General features: G+C 34.6%; 1 protein-coding gene and 1 long non-coding RNA gene across 2 annotated transcripts; both read left to right on the forward strand.

Annotated features, from left to right (window-relative positions):
• The first annotated feature begins 2984 nt into the window (after positions 1–2984).
• Positions 2985–13066, forward strand: opn9 (opsin 9). The gene is made up of 9 exons (XM_089117539.1): positions 2985–3329; positions 6058–6181; positions 7550–7700; positions 8540–8679; positions 9905–10043; positions 10231–10345; positions 10527–10607; positions 11508–12039; positions 12399–13066. The coding sequence occupies exons 2-9, from the start codon at positions 6061–6063 to the stop codon at positions 12665–12667; spliced, it is 1548 nt and encodes a 515-aa protein (XP_088973665.1). The 5' UTR covers positions 2985–3329; positions 6058–6060; the 3' UTR covers positions 12668–13066.
• Positions 13067–19414: 6348 nt separating this feature from the next.
• Positions 19415–21224, forward strand: LOC148976975 (uncharacterized). Its single transcript, XR_016145698.1, has 2 exons — positions 19415–19559; positions 20406–21224. It is a non-coding gene; the product is annotated as an uncharacterized LOC148976975 (long non-coding RNA).
• The last annotated feature ends 609 nt before the right edge of the window (positions 21225–21833 follow it).

Raw genomic sequence — 21833 nt, forward strand, 5'->3', positions numbered from 1 at the left:
TAGGGCTGTGAATATTTGGGTGGACTTGATTGCGGTTTTCATCTTTTTGAATGTTCGTTTATTCAGATCATTCACAAAAGGGCAGACTCCTTTTAATATTCATGTAAGAGCATTTTGATAAGATTAAAACGAATGGCTATACTCTTGTAATAGTGGGAGGTCCAAACAAAAAGCTTTTCATACTCTTAAGTTCACACAAATTCTAAAGTGCCTGTAAATGCAGCACTACGCTACAGGGCTGCCTTCGTCACAGACTATACATTTCCAGTTATTAAATTTAAATCTACATTTTTATTTAAACACCTTGGCTTTAAGGATACTTTACACAATCAGTACGTTCTGTTTTTGCTTGAAATATGGGCTTTCAAGGAGTAGTTCACTTTTAACATCTTTTGCTGATAATTTACTCACCCCCATGTCATCCAAGATGTCCATGTCATTCTTTCTTCAGTCTAAAAGAAATTAAGGTTTTTTTATAAAAATTCCAGGATTTTACTCCATATAATGGACTTCAATGGGAACCAAACGGTTCAAGGTCCAAAAGACAGTTTCAGTGCAAACTGTTGAAAGGGATTTAAACGATTCCAGATGATGAATAAGGGTTTTATCAAGCGAAACGATCGCTCATTTAATAAATAGTATAAGTTTTATAAGCTCAAATGGTCTCCTTGCTCTGTTCTGTGATGAACATATGTGTCTCTCCTGTTTAAACTCGTTCATCAAAATGAACAAATCTTTTTTTCAAGTCATTTGGTTCATTCAATGAACGAATTGACTCAAAAAGATTTGTTCCTATGATGAACGAGTTTGAACTGAAGAGTCACACAGAACAGAGCAAGGCGAGCGTTTGTGCTTATAAAACTTAAACTTTGTTATATATTTTTTAAATGAGCGATAGTTTTGCTTGATAAGACCCTTATTCATCGTCTGGAATCGTTTAAAGCCCTTTGAACAGTTTGCACTGAAACTGTCTTTTGGACCTTGTACCGTTTGGTTCCCATTAAAGTGCATTATATGCAAAATCCTGGAATGTTTTCATCAAAAACCTTAATTTCTTTTCGACTGAAGAAAGAACGACATGGACATCTTAGATGACATGGGGGCGAGTAAATTATCAGCAAAAGTTTTTTTTTTTTTAAAGTGAACTACTCATTTAATGGTATTATTAACTTGCACTTTAAAACCAGTTTTCAAAATTGTGTTGTCAGGCCCTCAAAAACAGTTGTCATGTGAATGAATGGCCAAAATGTGTAAAACTTGTTCCATTTTTAGTACAAAACTGTAAATGGCCCTTATAAATTGTTAACACTGCTGCCTTAGGGGCTGTTTACATGACACTAACTTAAAAACAACTAAATGGAGTTTGGTTGTTCATTTCCACAACAGCATTTTGGGGGCCTGAAAATGCAAACTTTTGAAAACTAGTGTTTTCAAACAACAAAAATGTGAATCTTTATAAACTGACTTCATGCACATGCGTATTAACTGTCCAGTCTAATAGGTGCATAGTGTTTTGTTACAAAGTGACATCGTGCCAGGCCAGTTTTCTTTCTTTCTTTTTTTTTCTTTTTTTTTCACGGATCCATCTGAACTGACCCAGGATCATTTTGACAGCAGTTTGTAGCTTACAGTTTGAGACCTTTTCCCTGTTCAGTACATCATTGTACTATCATTGTATACAATTTGACTTAATTTCTCAATTTTGGGGGGAAGTTATAGAAACACTATCATGGAATTTCATTCTTTCAAAAACTATTCGTTTCAGTTTGTTCACCACTACAGAAATTTATCAAACTGTGAATTTAGAGAATTCCACTGAAAAATGTGAAAAGGGTCCATGGAAAACTGAATAAAAAAAAGTGTTTTCTACAATTTCCGAAAATTTCACATGCCAAAAAAAAAAAAAAAAAAAATGTAGCCTATGGAAGCTTGTTTCCGCCACTTAATAATAATAAAAAAGAAATTGGGCATATGACAACATTCAAGGTTAAGCATGTACAACATGAAAAGATATAAACTTTCACTCTCTTTTTTTCATTCTTTCAACCCCAATTTTAAGAGTGAAAGTGCCTCGATCTAGTAATTTGTAAAATGACATCACCAATCATGCGAATATGCTTTTACCTGGTCTGATGGTTAATGATTTTTAAAATATTCTAACCTCTTACTGTTTTAATTAAATACGGTTTCCCTGCTCTCGTGCACCCATCTAAGCACTCTGTTGCATTCTCTTTTTCTCCCTCACACAGTCTATTAGTTCAATACTCTGTCCATTTGTGCACCGGGGTAGTTTCCCATGAATAATGCACCCTGACATACACATGCCATTATTTCACCTGATGGGCCTTTATGAAATATGTCTATCAATGTTATCGATGTGGGGAGTCAGAACAAGACCAATAGACGTTTCGACATTAATGCATTGCATTAGCACGGCACAGATTTACCAATGATGAGCACGGTGCTTTAGGGGGGGAAAAACTTTAGACTTTATCAGTCAAGAGTGCATAACATTATTATACATCATATTAGAGTTGACGTTTCCTAAAATAAAGCAATTTAAAATAGTTGTTTACAATTCTACGTCCAAACAATCATCTTAGGACTAAATGAATATTTCAGATGTGCATATGACTCATGATTTAGCCTTGAGACATTCTAGGATTGTGGGATTTATGGTGCAGCTCATCCTTTTGCATTTATTTATGTGTGTGTGTGTGTGTGTGTGCGCGCGTGCACTTTAACGCTGTCCAATTCTGTTGATAAGAATGCGGGCAGAGGATTATGAGACTTTAGTTGCTTATAGTTCAGATGGCTGTTATACCGCACATTTACTCTTTCATATGCAATCACCCCCACCTCTCTCTCTCTCTCTCTCTCTCTCTCTCATCCGCCCACAAACACAGATTATGTCACTGCTATTAATCTTATAGCATCAACAAGTGCAGAGTCTGCCATGATGTTATTTCATCTCAGTAAAACATTTACGGCTCCCATTGTCTATGAAAACTAAGTTCCGTCGGTGGCGCATCCTTTAATCACAGAGTTAAAATGCCAAAGAGTGCGAATGAGGAGAGAGAGAAAGGTAGAGGTGCGCATAAAGAGGGAGGTGCAGGGTTTTCAAAAGGATGGGAGGGTTTCTGTTGAATCCTGATGGTCCTCTGGCAGATTGACCACCGCAAAATTGATTCGCTCTTCCAGTATAAACAGAGAGCAACAGGAACAAAAGAGGCTTAAGACCGAAAAGCTAGCATTTCACTTTGAGATTAACAGAGCGGCAGATTGAACAAGACTGAGAGATAAACACAAGTGGACTTACAAAGAGGAAGGTGAGTAAAAAAAACTTTCACCTTGTTTGCTCAGATGTTATAGTGATGTAGTTTATTTGACAAGCTGAATTAAGTTGGACACAGCAAGCTTCAGTGAAATAACACATCTCTCTTGAACAAATTTGTTATATTTTTTCCCTGCTTTATTGTTTTCCTTCTTGTTCATATGTTCTATTTTTCTCCGCTATATTTTCTACGTGAGAATGTTTTTGTAGCACATCAACACTTTATTGCAGTTAACATAACAATGAACAATAACCACATTTATTTATCTGATAATATTAGTTTCTAATTTTAATACTATTTGTCAAATTAAAAGATGTAAACATGACATTCAAAGTGAACAAATGTATATTTCTAAATAAAAAAAGTTATAAAACATTTTAATGTAATTTGAGTTGAAATTACTTCCAAATTGATTGCACTTTTACAGTGTATTAACATTAAAATTGAACATATATATATACACATTTAAAAAATATTGTTACTTGTTAGTTCATGTTAGTTTATCACAGGGGCGTAGCCAGAATTCTATTTTTGGGGGGTCCCGTCTTTAAATGAGGGGGCAACATTATTTATATATATATCAAGTTGATCTTTCCGTGCTTTTTAAAAAAAGTGTAATATTGTACTTTGAGTTTGAGCGCCTGCCATTGTCACGGCATATTAACTCTCACGCAAACGCAAAGTCAAAGATGAAGATGACAGCGTACGTTACACGCAACACGTTATATAAACAAATCAAGTTTGAAAATAAGCCGCATTTTACAGCGCAGCATTTTGATTGGTCAATCTATCAATCCTAATAAAACAACTTTTTTTTTTTTAAGCAATCAGAAATCTGAGGGGACCGGACATGTAAATGAGGGGGCCTAGGCCCACCCAGGCCCCCTCGTGGCTACGCCACTGGTTTATCATGTCCAATTTTAATGTTAATGCACTTCTGATTGCACTTTTACAGTGTTTTAACATTACATGATAAACTAACATGAACTAACAAGTAACAATATTTTTTAAATATATATATATATATATATATATATATATATATATATATATTGTTACTTTTTATTTGCATTATTGTTTAAAATATTGTTACTTGTTATTGTTACTTGTAACTAACAAGTAACAATATTATATATATATATATATATATATATATATATATTAAAAAATATTGTTACTTGTTATTTGCATTATTGCTTAAAATATTGTTACTTGTAAGTAACAATATTTTTTAAACATATATATATATATATATATATTGTTACTTTTTATTTGCATTATTGTTTAAAATATTGTTACTTATTGTTACTTGTAACTAACAAGTAACAATATTATATATATATATAAAATATTGTTACTTGTTATTTGCATTATTGTTTAAAATATTGTTACTTGTAAGTAACAAGTAACAATATTTTTTAAATATATATATATATATTTAAAAAATATTGTTACTTGTTAGTTCATGTTAGTTTATCATGTCCAATTTGAATGTTAATACACTGAAAAAGTGCAATCAATATGGAAGTAATTTCAACTCAAATTACATTAAACTGAACTTAAAAAAATAGTTTTGAAGACTGAAAGCAATGTAACTTATGTCATAACCTATTTATCATATCATTTTATTGCAGAGATATAGAACATTACTGTAAAGTGCTACTAAATATAATTTTCAGTAAGTTACATCTCCATTCATTCACTGTGAATTAACATGAATGAGCGACTTTATTTTGTATTAACTAATATGAACAAAGATGAATAAGTACTGTAACAAATGTATTGCTGGTTGTTAGTTCTTGTAGTTAATACATTATGTTAAAGTGTTACCGTTTTTCTAATAACTTAACATAACTTGAGCACAAAATGCTTGCTGCCAGGCTGCCGACTGGTCAAAAGTTCGATCACATTACGCCGATCCTAACCTCTAAACTGGTTACCAGTCAGAAAGAAAATAGAGTTCAAAATTTTAATTTTTGTTTTTAAATCATTACACGGCCTAGCACTGAGGTACCTATCGGACTTAGTACACTACCACAACCCATCCAGGTCACTTAGATCTAGTCTAGATTGCTCTCTGTATGTCGATCGAGACTGAAACATCGAGGTGACCAAGCCTTTGAAATAGTAGGCCCCAAATTATGGAATTCCCTACCATTATCAATTAAAATAGAGTCGTCACTTGCCACCTTCAAATCAAAGCTTAAAAGACATTTTCTCAATGCTGATTCTTAATCTTCTTTCTTAACTTGGAACTGTATTGTATTCTACAGTATGTGTTATTTATTTTGTATGCCTGTATTTATACCGACCTGCGATTTTACTTTATCTTTTTATTGATTATTTTGTCCTGTTCAGCACTTTGGTCAACCATGGGTTGTTTTTAAATTTGCTCTAAAAAAAAAAAAATAATGAATGAATGAATTAATAAATGAATAACATCACTTCAAAAGTCACATTTCTGTAAAGTGCATTCGTACTTGATACAACAGAGGATTGGTGCTTCGATAATATTTGTCAAATGACTTTTGAAATATTTCAATTAATTGAAAGCAAAACACAGCATTCATTTTGAATACTATTGCTTTCACACAAAATCATTTTGGTCTTACGGTTTAATGTTAAGAACTTGTGTTTGAATATGCAACTATTTTTCCCTGATATTTATGTAAATTTCATAAAAGCAACACTGTCTCATTATGTCTTTCTCTGTCTCTGTTAGTTCATGTCTAAGAGAGTGAATGGCTCATGGATGGGGTCTGTCCCGTCCTCCGTGCCTCATGCCTTCCGCTCACAACTCTCTTCATCCGCTGACCTCAGCATAGCCATCTTCCTCATCATCACAGGTCAGTAATCTGGTCATTATTAATGCTTCATTAGGAGATAATAACTACATTTGTCATGGACTTTGATCTTTTGAACTTTGCTGACCTTAACATTCACAAATATATTTATAGCACACTAGGTATATTCGAAAAAAGCAGGTACAAATAAATTAAGAGGTACATCAATAAATGGTTGACATATATCATGTTTTGTTTATAGGTTTTTGTAAAGCAAGTGTTTTGTGTCAGTGTTTGGTCACTACGACTGATCTGCAGTCAGAACCTAAGCAATGTAAAGACACCCTCTACAATCAATACACTGATTTGCAAAGCAAATACTGCAATGACACAGCCATTTAAAAACTGCAGTGCAATCGGAGGGGTTTACATGCAGCACATCTAACACAGTTGTTTGTCGAACAGTGGCTGTGGGTTTGGAGGGATCATATGTGCTTGTATGGAAATAATCTCACAGTAATAAGATAATATTGATAACATCAAATCAATATTTTAGCTCCCTGCAAAAAAAAAAAAAAAAAAAAAAAGGTGAAAGGTTAAAAGGTTAGTAGATCTCTCTCTAATACGGCTCATTTCCAGTATGGATCAGTTGGTACACTTTCCATGTCAGGTGGTACAAGTGGCCTATATATCTGCATACAACTGGTTGTATGCCTGACGTAAAAAACAGTAAAAAAAAAGTATTTAAACACTTTAAAATGTTATTTAACAACCAAGACTTGTCTAAACACATTGTTCATGACTCAAAAGTATGCTTTATATCAGTTTTGTATCTTTTTTTAATGTAAAGCTTTATTTGTCAATGAGACACCTTTATAAAACGGTTAGTTCCAATCCTTGATTCTGATTGGTCTAGCTGTTATTTATTCATGATAAAACACGGTTAATAAGACCGCTTCACCTAAGGTTCTATTTATCACTGCGCAACACCGCAGTTCATGTTGTTTTTATTTGAACTTTCAAGCATATTGCACGTTGGAACGTTGTTGTTGTTCACGGTCAGGGACTATTTTTTTTTTTCTAGCGGAAGGAAGGCTTTTAGTAATTTTACTTCATGAACGTTGCACTAATACAATTTTTTTTACTTTAATATTTTTGTTGCATGATAACCGTTTTATAAAAGCAATAAGTTACTCGAGGCTAAAGGGGTTGCAGTCACTCCGCTTCATAGTGCCCAGACTGTAACGTTTACACACACACACACACACACACACACACACACGACTTTTAAAATCAAATATAGACCTATATATTAATAATAATGATCTATTTAATTTATTTACGGCTTTTATTATTAACTTACCTTAAATTTAACTGCACTTTTGGTCTGTGTAAGATGACGGTCGACACTAATCTACATTTCTGTCCCAGGTGTGGTGTCGGTGGTTGGGAATGGGCTGGTTTTGGTGGTTTATGGTCAGAGGAGAAAGAAGCTCAGGGTACACGAGCTGATGACAATCAATCTTGCAGTTTGTGATTTCGGCTACAGCCTGCTGGGGGCGCCGTGTCTCGTCATCTCAAGGTACCACCACTGCACTCACCGCAAGTTTACATGGGTTGACATGTATTTTGAAGGATTTCACTAACTTACTTTGCTTGGCACGGCAATAGTGTACATTACAAGCATATAAAAGCTCCCTTTACTAAAGCCATTAGTTGTTCTACAACATCGTGTTCATAAAGCATCTCTCGCTCTTGTTATTATTGTTATTATCCCGCAGAGTGTGTGAGTGTCAGTCATGGTCAAAGTATTTTGCTGGTTAAGAAAGAAGATTGACTGTCCGAATATAAGCCATGATGATGCTTTTACATAATTTAGAACATCTATGAAAGGAATAATATTGATCTGATTTGACTTTAGAGAGGATTTAACTGGGGCATTCGGTCTGGGGAAAACACTTTAGACATGCTTTATTTTTTATGCTTTATTTAATTCATTTCTTTATACTTCTCTGAATGACAGGAATAGATTTTTGAGGAAAAACAAAATAAAAATCCTAACACTATTGATGGAATTTGGAGTGGATTCTCAAGGGGGCAAAAGGGTTTCACTTTTGCTGAAAGTATTTTGTTCCTCCCACTAACCACCAAAACAAGCCCTCAGGCGGAGGGAGATATATACTTCTGTGAAAAAAAGAAGAGAAAATACTGAGTGTGGAAAAAAAAAATCATCATGGACTTTTGGCTTGTGGACTTGTATAAACATACAACATAACCTCAGTTTATAAAAAAAAGTCTTAGAGAAAATAAACTGGAGAATGTGATTAAATAGAGTATATGGATATTTTTGGATTTGCTGTGCTCAGGATTTTGTTAGTGCTCTAAAATGTTTTTTTTTTCTTTCCTGTTTGTCTCTCTTAGTCTGTCCCATGCATGGATTTTCGGGGAAACGGGATGTATGTGGTATGGGATTCAGGGCTTTGTTTTTGGTATTGGGTCTCTCATCACCACCTGCCTTATCTCCCTCGACCGCTGCTTCAAAATCTGTAGCTTTCGATATGGTAATTCTTACTTTTTTATTATTTGAAGTGTCATTTTGTTTAGATTTGTACATCAGTCTTTGTACATTATGATTTCAATTCTTGAACATTACTGAGACTTGCATAGGTACATTCCTAACCGGTCATTTGTTTCCACAGCAGGATGTAAGTACTGTACAGAATTTGGTTGTCCTTGTTGGACAATAAAAAATAGCATTATCATTCAATTGACACATAAAAAGAGACTTATTTTATTATATATATAGTTTTTTATTTCTTTCAACCTCAAATAAGAGCACACATCAAACTATTAGTATCATTGCCTTAATATTACTGAATTGTTAGTATGATATTAATAGTTTACTTATATGAACAATATTACATAAGTAGGACTGTGAAACGATTAATCATGATTAATCATATACAAAATAAAAGTTTGTGTTTACATACAGTATGTGTGTGTAGTGTGTATAATTATATTGGATATATAAATACACACACATGCATGTGTATATTTAAGAAAAATGTGTTATTAATATATCAAATATTTATATTTATGTATAATGCTAGTTTTGTATATATAAAGTATATACATGCAAATATTTCTTAAATACATACATGCATGTGTGCATATTTATATATACAAAATAATTATACACACTATACACACACATATATTATGTAAACACAAACTTTTATTTTGGATGCGATTAATCGCGATTAATCGTTTTACAGCCCTACGCCACTAAGTCAAAGTGGAATCTGATCAGCTGTTAAGTCAAGTACATTTTAACTAGATATTTTAATGAAAAAAAAAAATGAAATAAAACAAAATAAAATGAAATAATAAAAAAAAATATTTCCCAAAATGTTTCCCAAAAAATAAGTCAACAGCACTTATTTTTCTCGCAAGCAGAGAGAGAACAGCAAACAGTGAGAAAATTAGATCACTTAAGCTGATTTGTAATTGAAGACATTTATTGCTATATAATTACAATTTGCCTCCCTAAAGTATAGTATGTCATTGCACAAAATCACCAAAAAGATTCTAGTTGTCATTTAGGAATGCATATTCAGTGCAAAACATGATTTCTTTTTCTGATGGACTGCACATCTTTCGTTCAGCTAACAGTATCATCAGGCAGTGACAATCAATACAATAATACATTTTAGTCCTTTGCAGCAACAATAGACCAATAATGCAAGCTTTTAGATGTTTACTAATGCACATTGTCCTTCGTCTCAGGTCAGTGGATTGAAAGAAGGCATGCCTCTCAGTCTGTCGCTCTGGTGTGGATCTATACATTGTTCTGGGCCTCACTTCCGGCATTTGGGTTTGGTAGTTATGGCCCGGAACCGTTTGGAACCAGCTGCACCATAAACTGGTAACGGACCATTAGTAACTGTAAAGGGGTTGCCAATTTACAATTGACCTATTCCCCAGTGATCTGTTGGGGTTTTCAGAATGCATTCTCAAGGGCTTTCAAAAGACTTTCACAGCTGAAAGTTATTTTACCCACAAACTAGAACATGTGTGTTGATGTGTTCATGCACTGCTTCCTTTGGCCTCAGGTGGAGGATGAAGTCTTCACTCAATGATAGAGTCTATATTTTCCTGATCCTGTCGCTCTGCTTCGGAGTTCCCACCCTCACTATCATCGCTTCATACCTTGCTATCCTCATCAGGGTGAGATAAACAGAGAAATTATCAGTATTACTATGGATTCTAAAACACTTACTTGAAGCTAAGATAATTTGACCTCATTCTGATATAAAAATGTTATGTTTAGTTGACAGTTAACTGCCGATGTTGACTGAAGAACCATTAAGGTGAATTGAAGTGTTGCTACAGTGTTGTGTGATTTCAGGTGTATCGGTCTGGCCGCTTGTTGGCTTCAATCCCTTCATCAAATGTCACTCACAGCAGTAAAGATCTTCGGCTGACAAAGGTACAAGGTCTAACTGATCACCCAGAATACCTTTGGAGGGACCCACTTCTTAGACATAACTATTTAACATTACTATTTAAGGAGTGGGCGATTTTTTAAGAATCCATACTATTTGATTTGAATGAAAACATACATTTTTGAGGAAAAAAGTAATTATGAAAGTCCACCCCTAAACCTAAAGCTTTGTGGTGTGTAAGCAGGTCGTACAAACATGTATGAGTGATATTGTACGGATTCATATGAATTCCAATCCCCACCAATTCGGCAAAACGTATAGGGGCCGAATAGTATGACATGGAAGCGTATTGGTGGTTATTGTTCGCAAATAAAATAAAATTAAATTAAATTAAATTAAATTAAATTAAATTAAATTAAATTAAATTAAATTAAATTAAATTAAATTAAATTAAATTAAATTAAATTAAATTAAATTAAATTAAATTAAAATTACTGTAAATCCAATGGAACTAAATTAAAAAAAAGAAGAAAAAAAAGTTTTGGTATACCTTGACTGCCTGCTTGCTTTAAAGTTGGTAGGAAATTAGAAGTTGTGATGATCTGAATTACAATAACAGTAAACTAAACTGAGAATTTTAACATTTTTATGATACCATTTAGCACAACTTTGACAGCCTTAAAACACTAAAAGATAAATAAAAACATAAAAGGGACAAAAACCAAAATAAATTAAAAATACTATCTTCAAATAAATAAACTATAAATGGCCCTGCTGATTTCATAGGGGACCTTATTGGCCCCATTTATCACACTGGTCTGTACAATGGATGTCTCCCCCAAGTCTGGCCCTTCTTTTACAGTACTTCCCCATTTCTATTCAAATTTCTCTTTTTCATGATTCACACACAATTTCACATTTCCAGCTGAAACTTTCCGTTGCAGATAGCAGCAGTGGTGTGTTCCTCATTTCTGATCGCCTGGACTCCCTATGCGATTGTTTCACTGTACTCGGCTTTGACTGCCAGAGAAGAGCACCTCATGGAAGCTGGAGGTACGGCTGTCCCGGGAGGAATATCAGGAACAGCCGTCGGCCATGACGGAGGGATCTCTGACGTCTTCGGGTTTCCCTTCCTCGTTAACTGGACCTCTTCAGAAAACTTCGGAGATGCTTTTGGTACCTGGAGGAACATGACTTCAGATCATTCGCATTCAGTAGGGCATCATGGATCCAGTTCAGCTGTGGATTCTGCACATGGAGGAATGGGGGAACACCGGCCACATCTTGTGTCCATCCTGAAGCCAGAGGTCACGCTCATCCCTGCTATGTTTGCCAAATCCCACTGCATGATAAACCCCTTCATCTACCAGATCATGAACCGCGACTTCAGGGAGGACGTCTATGATCTCCTGTGCTTGAGAGGAAAAGATGGAGAGAGAAGGAGAGCAAGGAGCACAGATGGAAGTGATTCTGAAGGTCAGGAGCTAATGATTAGTGCCATTAGATATTTCTATTGAATTCTATCTATCTATCTATCTATCTATCTATCTATCTATCTATCTATCTATCTATCTATCTATCTATCTATCTATCTATCTATCTATCTATCTATCCATCCATCCATCCATCCATCCATCCATCCATCCATCCATCCATCCATCCATCCATCCATCCATCCATCCATCCATCCATCCATCCATCCATCCATCCATCCATCCATCCATCCATCCATCGAGCTATCTATCGAGCTATCTATTTGTCTGTCTGTTTATACATTTCTATTCTGTATTTTTCTTACATTTCTGTTTCTATTTCTGTATTTTCCACACTTGCAGGTCATCGTGGAAGCATCACTCTCTCTTACATTCACAGCTGGAGAAGAAGAAGTACACCTACAAGCCAGCCATCTGAGCGTGTGAAAAAAGATTCCTCTCGGAAGAGTAGAGGGAAGAGAGGGTCCTGTCAGGACAATGCATCAGTCGGGTGGGCATCCTTGGACACTACAAACTTAGATACGCAGGTCAACTTAGAAAGAGAGAGAGGGACCCAGGTGGAAGGAGAGATGAAAAATGATTTAGAGAATCCACCTCTAGCAGCTTGTTGATTAGGCAAGGAGTGATGCCAGGATATATCTAAGACGTAAACAGTAGTTCTTAATGCAGTTAGTTAGCTCAAAGTATATGTTTAGTTAAAATATAGTTTTTTTTAAATAACAATTTTACACACTAATGCACTCATGCAGTTTCACATTGGTTCTTTGACACATGAAGCTCTAGTAATTTTCATATTTTGTCCTTTGTTTGATATTGAATCCAATGTATTTATTTATTTATAGATCTTTTGTGAAAACAAATGTTTTATGTATTTACATATTGTATTTAAGTTTTTATATTGGCTTGTTAGAGAGCACTATCCAATCCAAAGTATTGCAAAATACTATTTTTGAATAAATGTGAAATGTAAATAAAATGTACAACAATGAAAAGACAATGATATGTTTATTTTGTAGTTTGCAAATGAAAAATACATAAATCAGAATCCCTGTAAGACTATCGAATTAATTTTGAGCCAATAAAAATGAACGTAACTTTTCAAGAAACGAATGGAAATATAAATTGAAACTGAATAAAATATCTTTGAAACTGAAAAAGAATGAACCGCAAGCAATTTTTTTGACTTTGTTTTTAACACACTACATGTTTTGCTAACTATTCCTCATATTTCGTTTACTGATCTACACTTACAAATGCGCTTCCAGAGTTTTCATTTACGTTTCTGAAGTTTTCGTTTACACTCCCTGAGTTTGCGTTCGCTGTTCTGACACAAATCTCTCGTGGGGGCGGGGCTAGTAGCAGTGTATTCTCATTGGCTACTGAGCTTTTGATTGACAGCTTCTTGACCTGGAAGTGAAGACGTCAGTGAGTGTTGTGTTTACACGTTTGGATGTGAGCGTCTGTTCGCAGGAGTCGGTTTGCCGACTGGAGGAGCCTTGACGTTGGTTGGTGGGCAAACAGCTGGATTGTGACTGGTGTACGGATGGTAGGATCTGACGTAGATTCCGGAAGTGATCCGGAAATGGAGGAAGATAGGATTGAGGAAGATAGTGGGGGAAATTCAAATTCAGGATGGAATGTTGTTAAAACAAAGAAAAGGAAGAAATGCCGTGTGTTAAATTCAGACTCGGAAAGTGACAAGGGAAGTCAACTGGCTCATGGACAGAAGGAGGAGTTTAAAGTAATGCTAAAGTTTGCTTCCGACTCTGTGAGTAACATCAATCCTTTGAGACTTACAAAAGCTATTAAGGAAAAGGTAGGAATTGTAGAGAATGTTAAAACTTTGAAGGATGGAAGACTGTTGCTTTTTTGTAAAGATATTAGCCAACAAAAAGCAGCTCTGGGAATTAAATCAATGATCGGACATAAAGTTGAAAGCTTCATTCCAGAAGAGAGAAATTGGATTAGAGGTGTAATATTTGGAATTCCTTTGGATGTTTCAGATGAGATGATCAAAAGAAACGTAAAAGGGGCAGCAGTTAAGGAGGTAAGACGATTAAAATGTTTCAGAAATAATGAGAAAACGGACAGTCTGTCAATAATGCTGGTTTTTGATGAGGTCAAATTACCAGAAAGAGTTTCTTTGGGATATGTTAGTTATGCAGTCAGATTATACATCCCTCCTCCAGTAAGATGTTACAAATGCCAAAAATTTGGGCATGTGGCTGCTGTATGTAGAGGCAAACAAAGATGTGCAAGATGTGGAGGCGACCATGAGTATGGTAAATGTGGACCAAGTAAAACACCAAAATGCTGTAATTGTGGGGGAGAGCACAGTGCAGCTTACGGAGGTTGTGAAGTAAGGAAAGATGCAATTAAGGTTCAAAATGTGAGAATGGAAGAAGGAATAACGTTTGCTCAAGCACTTAAAAAAGTAAAACAAGGCCCTAAAGTAACCATGGTAGAGGAATCCCCTGTTAGGGTACAACCACAACCAAGTAAGGTGCCAACACCAAGGGAAAATGAATTGATTGAAGACAAAGTCTCATTTTTGGCATTTGTAGCAGAAGTGGTGAATTGTTCAGCGCAGACTGAAAGTAGATCAGAAAGGATTAAGATAATCATTAGAGCTGCAGAAAAATATTTGGAACTGAAGAACATATCTGTTGACATGATAAATGAAAGACTTGTGGCACAACAAGTAACAAACAGTCAGATAGCATGTGGGGGCTCATAATGGTTTTGGTAATCTTGCAGTGGAATGCAAGAAGTTTAATCGCAAATGGGCAAGAATTTAAGCATTTTTTAGCAAATTGTGATGTATACCCTGATATTATTTGTGTTCAGGAAACGTGGCTTAAGCCTCAGTTAAATTTTATGATTAGTGGATATGAGACAATTAGGAAAGACAGAAGTAAAGGAAATGGTGGTGGAGTAGCAACTTTTATTAAAGAAGGTATAGGGTTTAGGAAAATTGTAGATAATCATGAATTTGAGGCTGTGGTAGTGGAAGTATGGGAAAGAAATCAAAGTATTAGAGTGATTAACTTTTATAATCCATGTGACAAGCTAACGAAGGAAATGATGGAAAACATTGGAGGAATTGGGGATTTTAAAAGGGTGTGGTGTGGTGATTTTAATGCACACAGCACTTTATGGGGGAGTTCTAATACTGATTATAATGGCTGGATTATAGAAGATATGCTGGACTGGGGAGAGCTAGTATGCATTAATGACGGAAGCTACACAAGAGTTAATCTATCTAAATGCAAATATTCTGTATTAGATTTGACAATAGTATCAGAAAATCTAGCTTGTAAGTGTGATTGGAAAGTATTAAATGAAAGTACTATTGGTAGCGATCATTTTCCTGTTTGTAGTACAATTGGAGTAGAATTATTAAAAACAGGCTTGGAAAGAATTCCTAGGTGGAATTTTAAATCAGGGGATTGGGAGATGTATTTACAGATATGTCATGATAAATTGGTTGAAATGAATGATAATGACGATGAAGATATTGATGTTTTAAATTCAAAAATTAGTGAGGTTCTTAAGAGTACAGCAGAAGAAGTATTTGGTAGAAAGAAGGCATGTGTTAAGAGGAAAAGTGTTCCATGGTGGAATGAAGAATGCAATAAGGCAATTAAAGAAAGAAACAGAACGCTTAAAAAAGTAAGAAAATCTATGAGATATGATGACTTTATAGTATATAAAAAAGCTCAGGCAATTGTGAGGAGGGCTATCAGGGCAGCAAAAAGAAAGTACTGGAGAGAGTATTGCAATAATATTGGGGGAGATATTGGAATTAATGAGATTTGGAATATGATTAGAAAGATGGGAGGAAAACAAAGAAATAAAACTATTCCGACGATAATTTATAATGAGGAAGTAGTTATGACTGATAGCAGGAAAGCAGAGATTCTAGCACAAACTTTTGTGAAAGTACATAGTAATGAAAATATATCAAAGGACATGATGAAGTTAAGGGAACAGAGTATGAGGAAGAATCCACATGTATTGGAAGTTAAGGAGTCAACTGGAGAATCATTGGATTATGAATTAACTTTGTATGAGTTAAAAAGAGCAATTGAAGGGACCAAACAAACTTCTCCAGGTAGGGATGAGATATGTAATGAAATGTTTAAGCATTTATCAGATCAGTCATTAAATGTCATTTTAAGGTTTTATAATAAAGTATGGAATTCAGGAAAGCTTCCAATGGAATGGAAACACGGAGTAATTATACTAGTAGGGAAACCAGGAAAAGATCTTTCACAATCCAGTAATTATAGGCCTATTGCTCTAACTTCAAATGTATGTAAGATAATGGAGCGTATGGTAATGAATAGGCTAGTGTATGTTATCGAGAAGAGGGATATATTCTCCCCTTTCCAAAGTGGCTTTAGAAAGGGGAGAAATACTATGGATTCAGTGCTGTGTTTGGAAGCCGATATAAGAAAGGCTCAGATCAATAAAGAGGTTTTGGTAGGTGTTTTTATTGATGTAGAAAAGGCGTATGATATGTTGTGGAAGGAGGGACTTTTAATTAAGTTGGATATGATGGGAATTAAAGGTAAAATGTATAATTGGATTATGAACTTTATGTTAAATAGAACTATTCAAGTCAGAGTGGGATGTGAGTATTCCCCGACTTATGAAATAGAGAATGGAACTCCGCAAGGAAGTGTCAGCAGTCCAATTTTGTTTAACTTAATAATCAATGACATATTTTCTCAGATAGAACCTGGGATAGGGAAATCTTTATATGCTGATGATGCTGCAGTATGGAAAAGAGGTCGGAATGTCAAGTTTGTACAGGATAAGGTTCAAAATGCTGTAAAATTGATAGAAAACTGGGCTAATAAATGGGGCTTTAGGCTATCTATGGCAAAAACACAAGTAATTTGTTTTTCAAAAAAGAAGTTGAACCCTAGTATAAATATTAAAATGTATGGAGAAACATTAGAACAGACATCAGTTGTTAGGTTTTTAGGAGTATGGATGGACTCAAAATTAAATTTTAGAGTTCATATTCAGAATATAATAGATAAATGTAAAAAAGTGATAAATATAATGAGATGTCTAGCTGGAGCCGAATGGGGAGCATATCGGCAATCGCTCAAAAGTATTTATATGGCACTAATTGGAGCAACTATAGATTACGGTAGCATTGTGTATAGTTCTGCCTCAAAAACTCAGCTTGCTAGGATTGAGACAATTCAGAATCAAGCATTAAGGATTTGTTGTGGAGCAATGAGATCATCACCAGTGTCATCACTGAATGTTGAGATGGGCGTAATGCCACTGGGAATGAGAAGGATTAAGTTAAGAATGAGATATTGGGCAAACATAAAGGGTCAATCAGAAAATCATCCTGTTAAAAAGGTTTTAAGGGATTGTTGGGAATATAACTATAAAAATTTAACAAGTTTTGGATGGATCATTAATGAGGAAGCAAGAGAAATAGTTAAAGAGATTAATATTACTAACTGTGTGTTTTTGCCAGCAATTCCTCCTTGGTTTCTTCCAATGCCTTCTATAGATATACAGTTACACAAAGACAAACATAATGAGAAGATTATTTTGGATAGCGTAAAGGTACAAGAATACATTGATCATATATATTATAGTGCCATCCAGATATATACTGATGGCTCAAAGGATCCACATTCTGGAAAAACATCTGCAGCAGTATTTATACCACAATTTAGAGTTAACATTTTAAAAAGAACATCAGATTACATTTCGGTATTTACATCAGAATTAATAGCAATTATATTAGCATTACAGTGGGTTGAAGAAATTCAGCCAAGCAGATCAGTTATATGCACAGACTCTTTATCGGCAATTGAAAGTATAGCAAGTGGTAATTCTACAGCTAGACAGGACTTAATTTATGAAATATTACAAAGTTTGTTTAGAATCAAACAATTGAGAATCGTTATTAATTTTCTTTGGATACCAGCTCATATGGGGGTGGCAGGAAATGAAGAGGTAGATAGTTTAGCAAAGCAGGCCTTAAAATTACAAGAAGTTGATATTAAAATTGCATTAAGTAAGACTGAGATAAAAAGTATAATAGCAAAGGAAATTAGGAAGAAATGGCAGAAGGAATGGGATAGTGGAAAAAAGGGTCGGCATCTATACAAAATTCAAGGAACAGTTGGTATAGTAAGGAAAAATTTTGGTAATAGAAGGAGGGATGTTATAATTTCAAGAATGCGTATTGGCCATTGTTTATTAAATCAAAGTATGGCCAGGATTGGGAAACACCAGACTGGATATTGTGACAAATGCAGTTCAGGAAATATGGAAAGTGTAGAACATGTATTGTTGAAGTGTGAGGCGTATACGAGAGAAAGATTTAAATTATTACAAGAATTAAGAGAAATAGAAATTGAAGATTTGTCTATCAAAGCATTATTAGGGAATGGCCCAAAGCAATTTTAAGATATATGAATTATTATTTCATTTTTTAAAGGATACTCATTTAATTAACAGGATTTAGGTCAGTACTACCATAGTCTCGCGTAGCCAGACCTTCAGACTGACGGCTGAAGGTCTGGAATTCATAGCAGCTTTCTTTGGCCAAGGCCCGCCCAAAAGGCCGTTTGACCGACATGTCAAACAACCAATTACAGTTTGTTTCATTCAGCGTCACGTTTCGGGGCGTGTAAATGTCCCCACAACAACAGACCGGCGTGCAACAAGTCAGTCAGCAGTCAGCAGCAGTTACCGGAGGCGCTCGTTAACAACGCTCCGCGTTGATCTTCCATAATAGATAGGAGGGGACATACAACTACGTTTAGCTGATCTTGATTAATGCTCATTGTAACTCACATAGGTCACTCATATAAACACAACAGTTTTTTTCCGCAATCACAAATCTGCGCTTTGTTTTCCGGCGGACCGAAAATAAACGCGACACTGACGCCCCCCGGAAATCCGATAAAATTCAACCAATCAGATGACGACTTCGACATTCCTGAAGTGTTTCCAGTTAAGTGTACCATATGCATCAGACGTTTAGCCAACGTTCCGTGGGCGTGACGTCTGAGGCTGAGACTAGTACTACCATAACGTTATCCACACTCCAATCCAGTAGGTGGCGGGAATGCACCATTAAAGTTTGGTTTGCCAACTGCCATTAAACCTGAAAGAAGAAGAAGAAGAAGAATGTGAGCGTCTGTAAGCGCAGCTTTCTATTTCATTTAGGTGATATTAAGTTTATTTCTATATTTATTTACTGCTACACTATATTGTTGATATGATTTCTTATAGAAGGAGTAGTACAAAGAAATGATATAATTTGTCATCGTCGATATCAGAATACTGGATAGCATAGGCTACTTGTGGTAAGTCTGATTGTTTTTATTTTTTTTATTAATTAATACTAAACTAATACTAATTATAATACAGTTCTTGCTTTTTCAGGTGGAGAGGCATATTAGAGTTCAGTGAGAGCCCATAACATTATACAGCAGTGTTGTCTTGATTTAATTGGTAAGTTGTTAGCCCAATCATTACATGTCTTGTTTATCTAACGTTACATACGGTTACAGTCTTCGATTAGATCATATTTGCTTCAATTAGATCATATTTCCCCTCTGCCACCCCAAACAACATTGTGCTAGAGTACTGTACAGTATCTGTACTGTAGCCTACAGTACAAAATGTACTGTATCAGACAATGACCAATGCCTTTGGACCAGAGCGCTGTCAATCACTGCCCGATTCAACTTTGGCAATGTAAAGCCAATTGCTGATTAATTTGTGATGCAGAGTTTTTAAAAGAAGAGAGAGAGTACTTGACCATTTTCCACGTCTCCATTCATAATATGTAAACACTCATTTGTTTTGAAGTATAACCCTGGGCGCAATATTTATTCTGCAAAAGGCAACAAAATGCTTTTTCTGTATCCATATTTGAGTAATAATTATGTAAAAAAAAAAACAACATTTTGGAGAAAAATGTTGAATTTTTAATAGTCTTTAATAATTTATATATATATATATATATATATATATATATATATATATATATCCAAATTCAAAACCTAATACATGCAAGTAATTATGACTGAAAAAATCCAGCAACTGGGAGTAGACGCTACACAGCCATGGATAAATGTTTATTGGGCTATAGAGCCATCTACTGGTTACACAATAGTATTACAGATGATAAATGGTGTGTGAGTCAGGTAAACATTTAGTACTGTAAAATCCCTTAAAACATTTATATAATTTGTTTGAAATAATTATTTTAAGTCTGCAAATGGTTACTGCATGTGGGAGTTCAAAGCAGTTTGTATTGTTAGATTATAATATATTTCCTTTCTCATTTTCCAGGGATTTGAGCAACTTTTCCACAAACAAAATTCTGATGCTGACACAGAGGATGGAGTGATAATACCAGAGATCAGCGTCTCCATCAGACAATAATGTTACTTTGTTCAGACATATCACCTTTGAATGACTGGGATCCTTATCTTCAGACACCTGTTGTATTTTATTTTAATATGATAAAATAGCAAATATTTTAATTTCTTTGGAGCTCTAGATTAAAACAATCACAGTACACAAGAGGTTGCAGTTTATTCTTATTAGTCTCTGCTGATCATGGATTAGCATATCAACAGCATATGAATGGAATAGTTCATCCAAAAATAAAATTCTCACTTATTTTACTCACCCTCATGCTGTCCCAGATGCATTTTACTTTCTTTCTACAGATAAATACGAATTAAGATTTTAAGGAAAGTAATCCATCTCTGCAAGTCCTAAAGATGCTTTAAAAACCACACACAGTGACCGTGATGTCCATGTGACCTCAGTGGATGAATCAATACCTTCTGAAGTGAAACAATAGGATAAAAAAAAATACTAATAATGTAAACTGTTTTAACTATTAAAAGTAACTTCCGACCAACTGCCATACATTGGTACAATCCACTTGTGTTATGTGGATTCACAGAGATGTATTATTTCATTAAAAATCTTTGTGATTATACATTTTATTATCTATATTATGAGAATACTGTGCATTACATGTATAGTATGCAGTTAATGTTTTGTGGATTCTGGTCTTTCCTGTCATAACTGCATCCAAGACTTTCACTTTGATACTTGTGTATATGCTGTAGTGACAATAAAGAATGAATACATTTATTTAAATTTTTTATTTAAATTCATTTAACTGATTTTATAAGTCATAATTGAACCTGTTGATGATTGTTCAAATATATTTACCATTTTAAATGTGAGAAAATAATATTAACAAAATGAAATAAATAAAATGATCAGCATGATTAAAAAAATACCAACAAAAATATTCTTTGTGTGAAATATGTAATGAAATGCCCTTTGAGGTCTGTATCATCTGACAGCAACCCACGATTGTAATTTTCATATAGTTTAAATTCCTCTTATTGAAGTGATCATACATGATCATTTGATGGTGTAAATGCATATGGTAACAATGAGAAATTTGATGGCCATGGTTGCCAACCTTGATTACCTGGTTGAAGTGAAACTTTCTTGACTGCTGAATATATCACACACGTATACTAGTAGGCTATTCTCTTTATATTGTAATAGCACAACCTATTCAGGGCCTAACATGCAAACGAATCATCAAGAATAAACATATTCTCCTAAAACATTGGACAAAATATTTTAAGTAGTCATATACAGTAGGCCTACTTTGATGTACAATTACAGCTGAATAGACTGATCTCTTGTGAACCTAAAAGCTTCTGTTGACAAAGTAATCGCAGC

This window comes from Pimephales promelas, chromosome 12, assembly GCF_988280905.1.
Source record: "Pimephales promelas chromosome 12, fPimPro1.hap1.1, whole genome shotgun sequence".
Classification (NCBI taxonomy): domain Eukaryota; kingdom Metazoa; phylum Chordata; class Actinopteri; order Cypriniformes; family Leuciscidae; genus Pimephales; species Pimephales promelas.

Bases quoted from the DNA above. Each gene is read 5' to 3' on its own strand.
- opn9 (XM_089117539.1), top strand. From the start codon at position 6,061: ATGTCTAAGAGAGTGAATGGCTCATGGATGGGGTCTGTCCCGTCCTCC. The intron at 8,680-9,904 runs GTAATTCTTACT...CCTTCGTCTCAG, and splicing joins AATCTGTAGCTTTCGATATG to GTCAGTGGATTGAAAGAAGG. The intron at 10,044-10,230 runs GTAACGGACCAT...CTTTGGCCTCAG, and splicing joins ACCAGCTGCACCATAAACTG to GTGGAGGATGAAGTCTTCAC.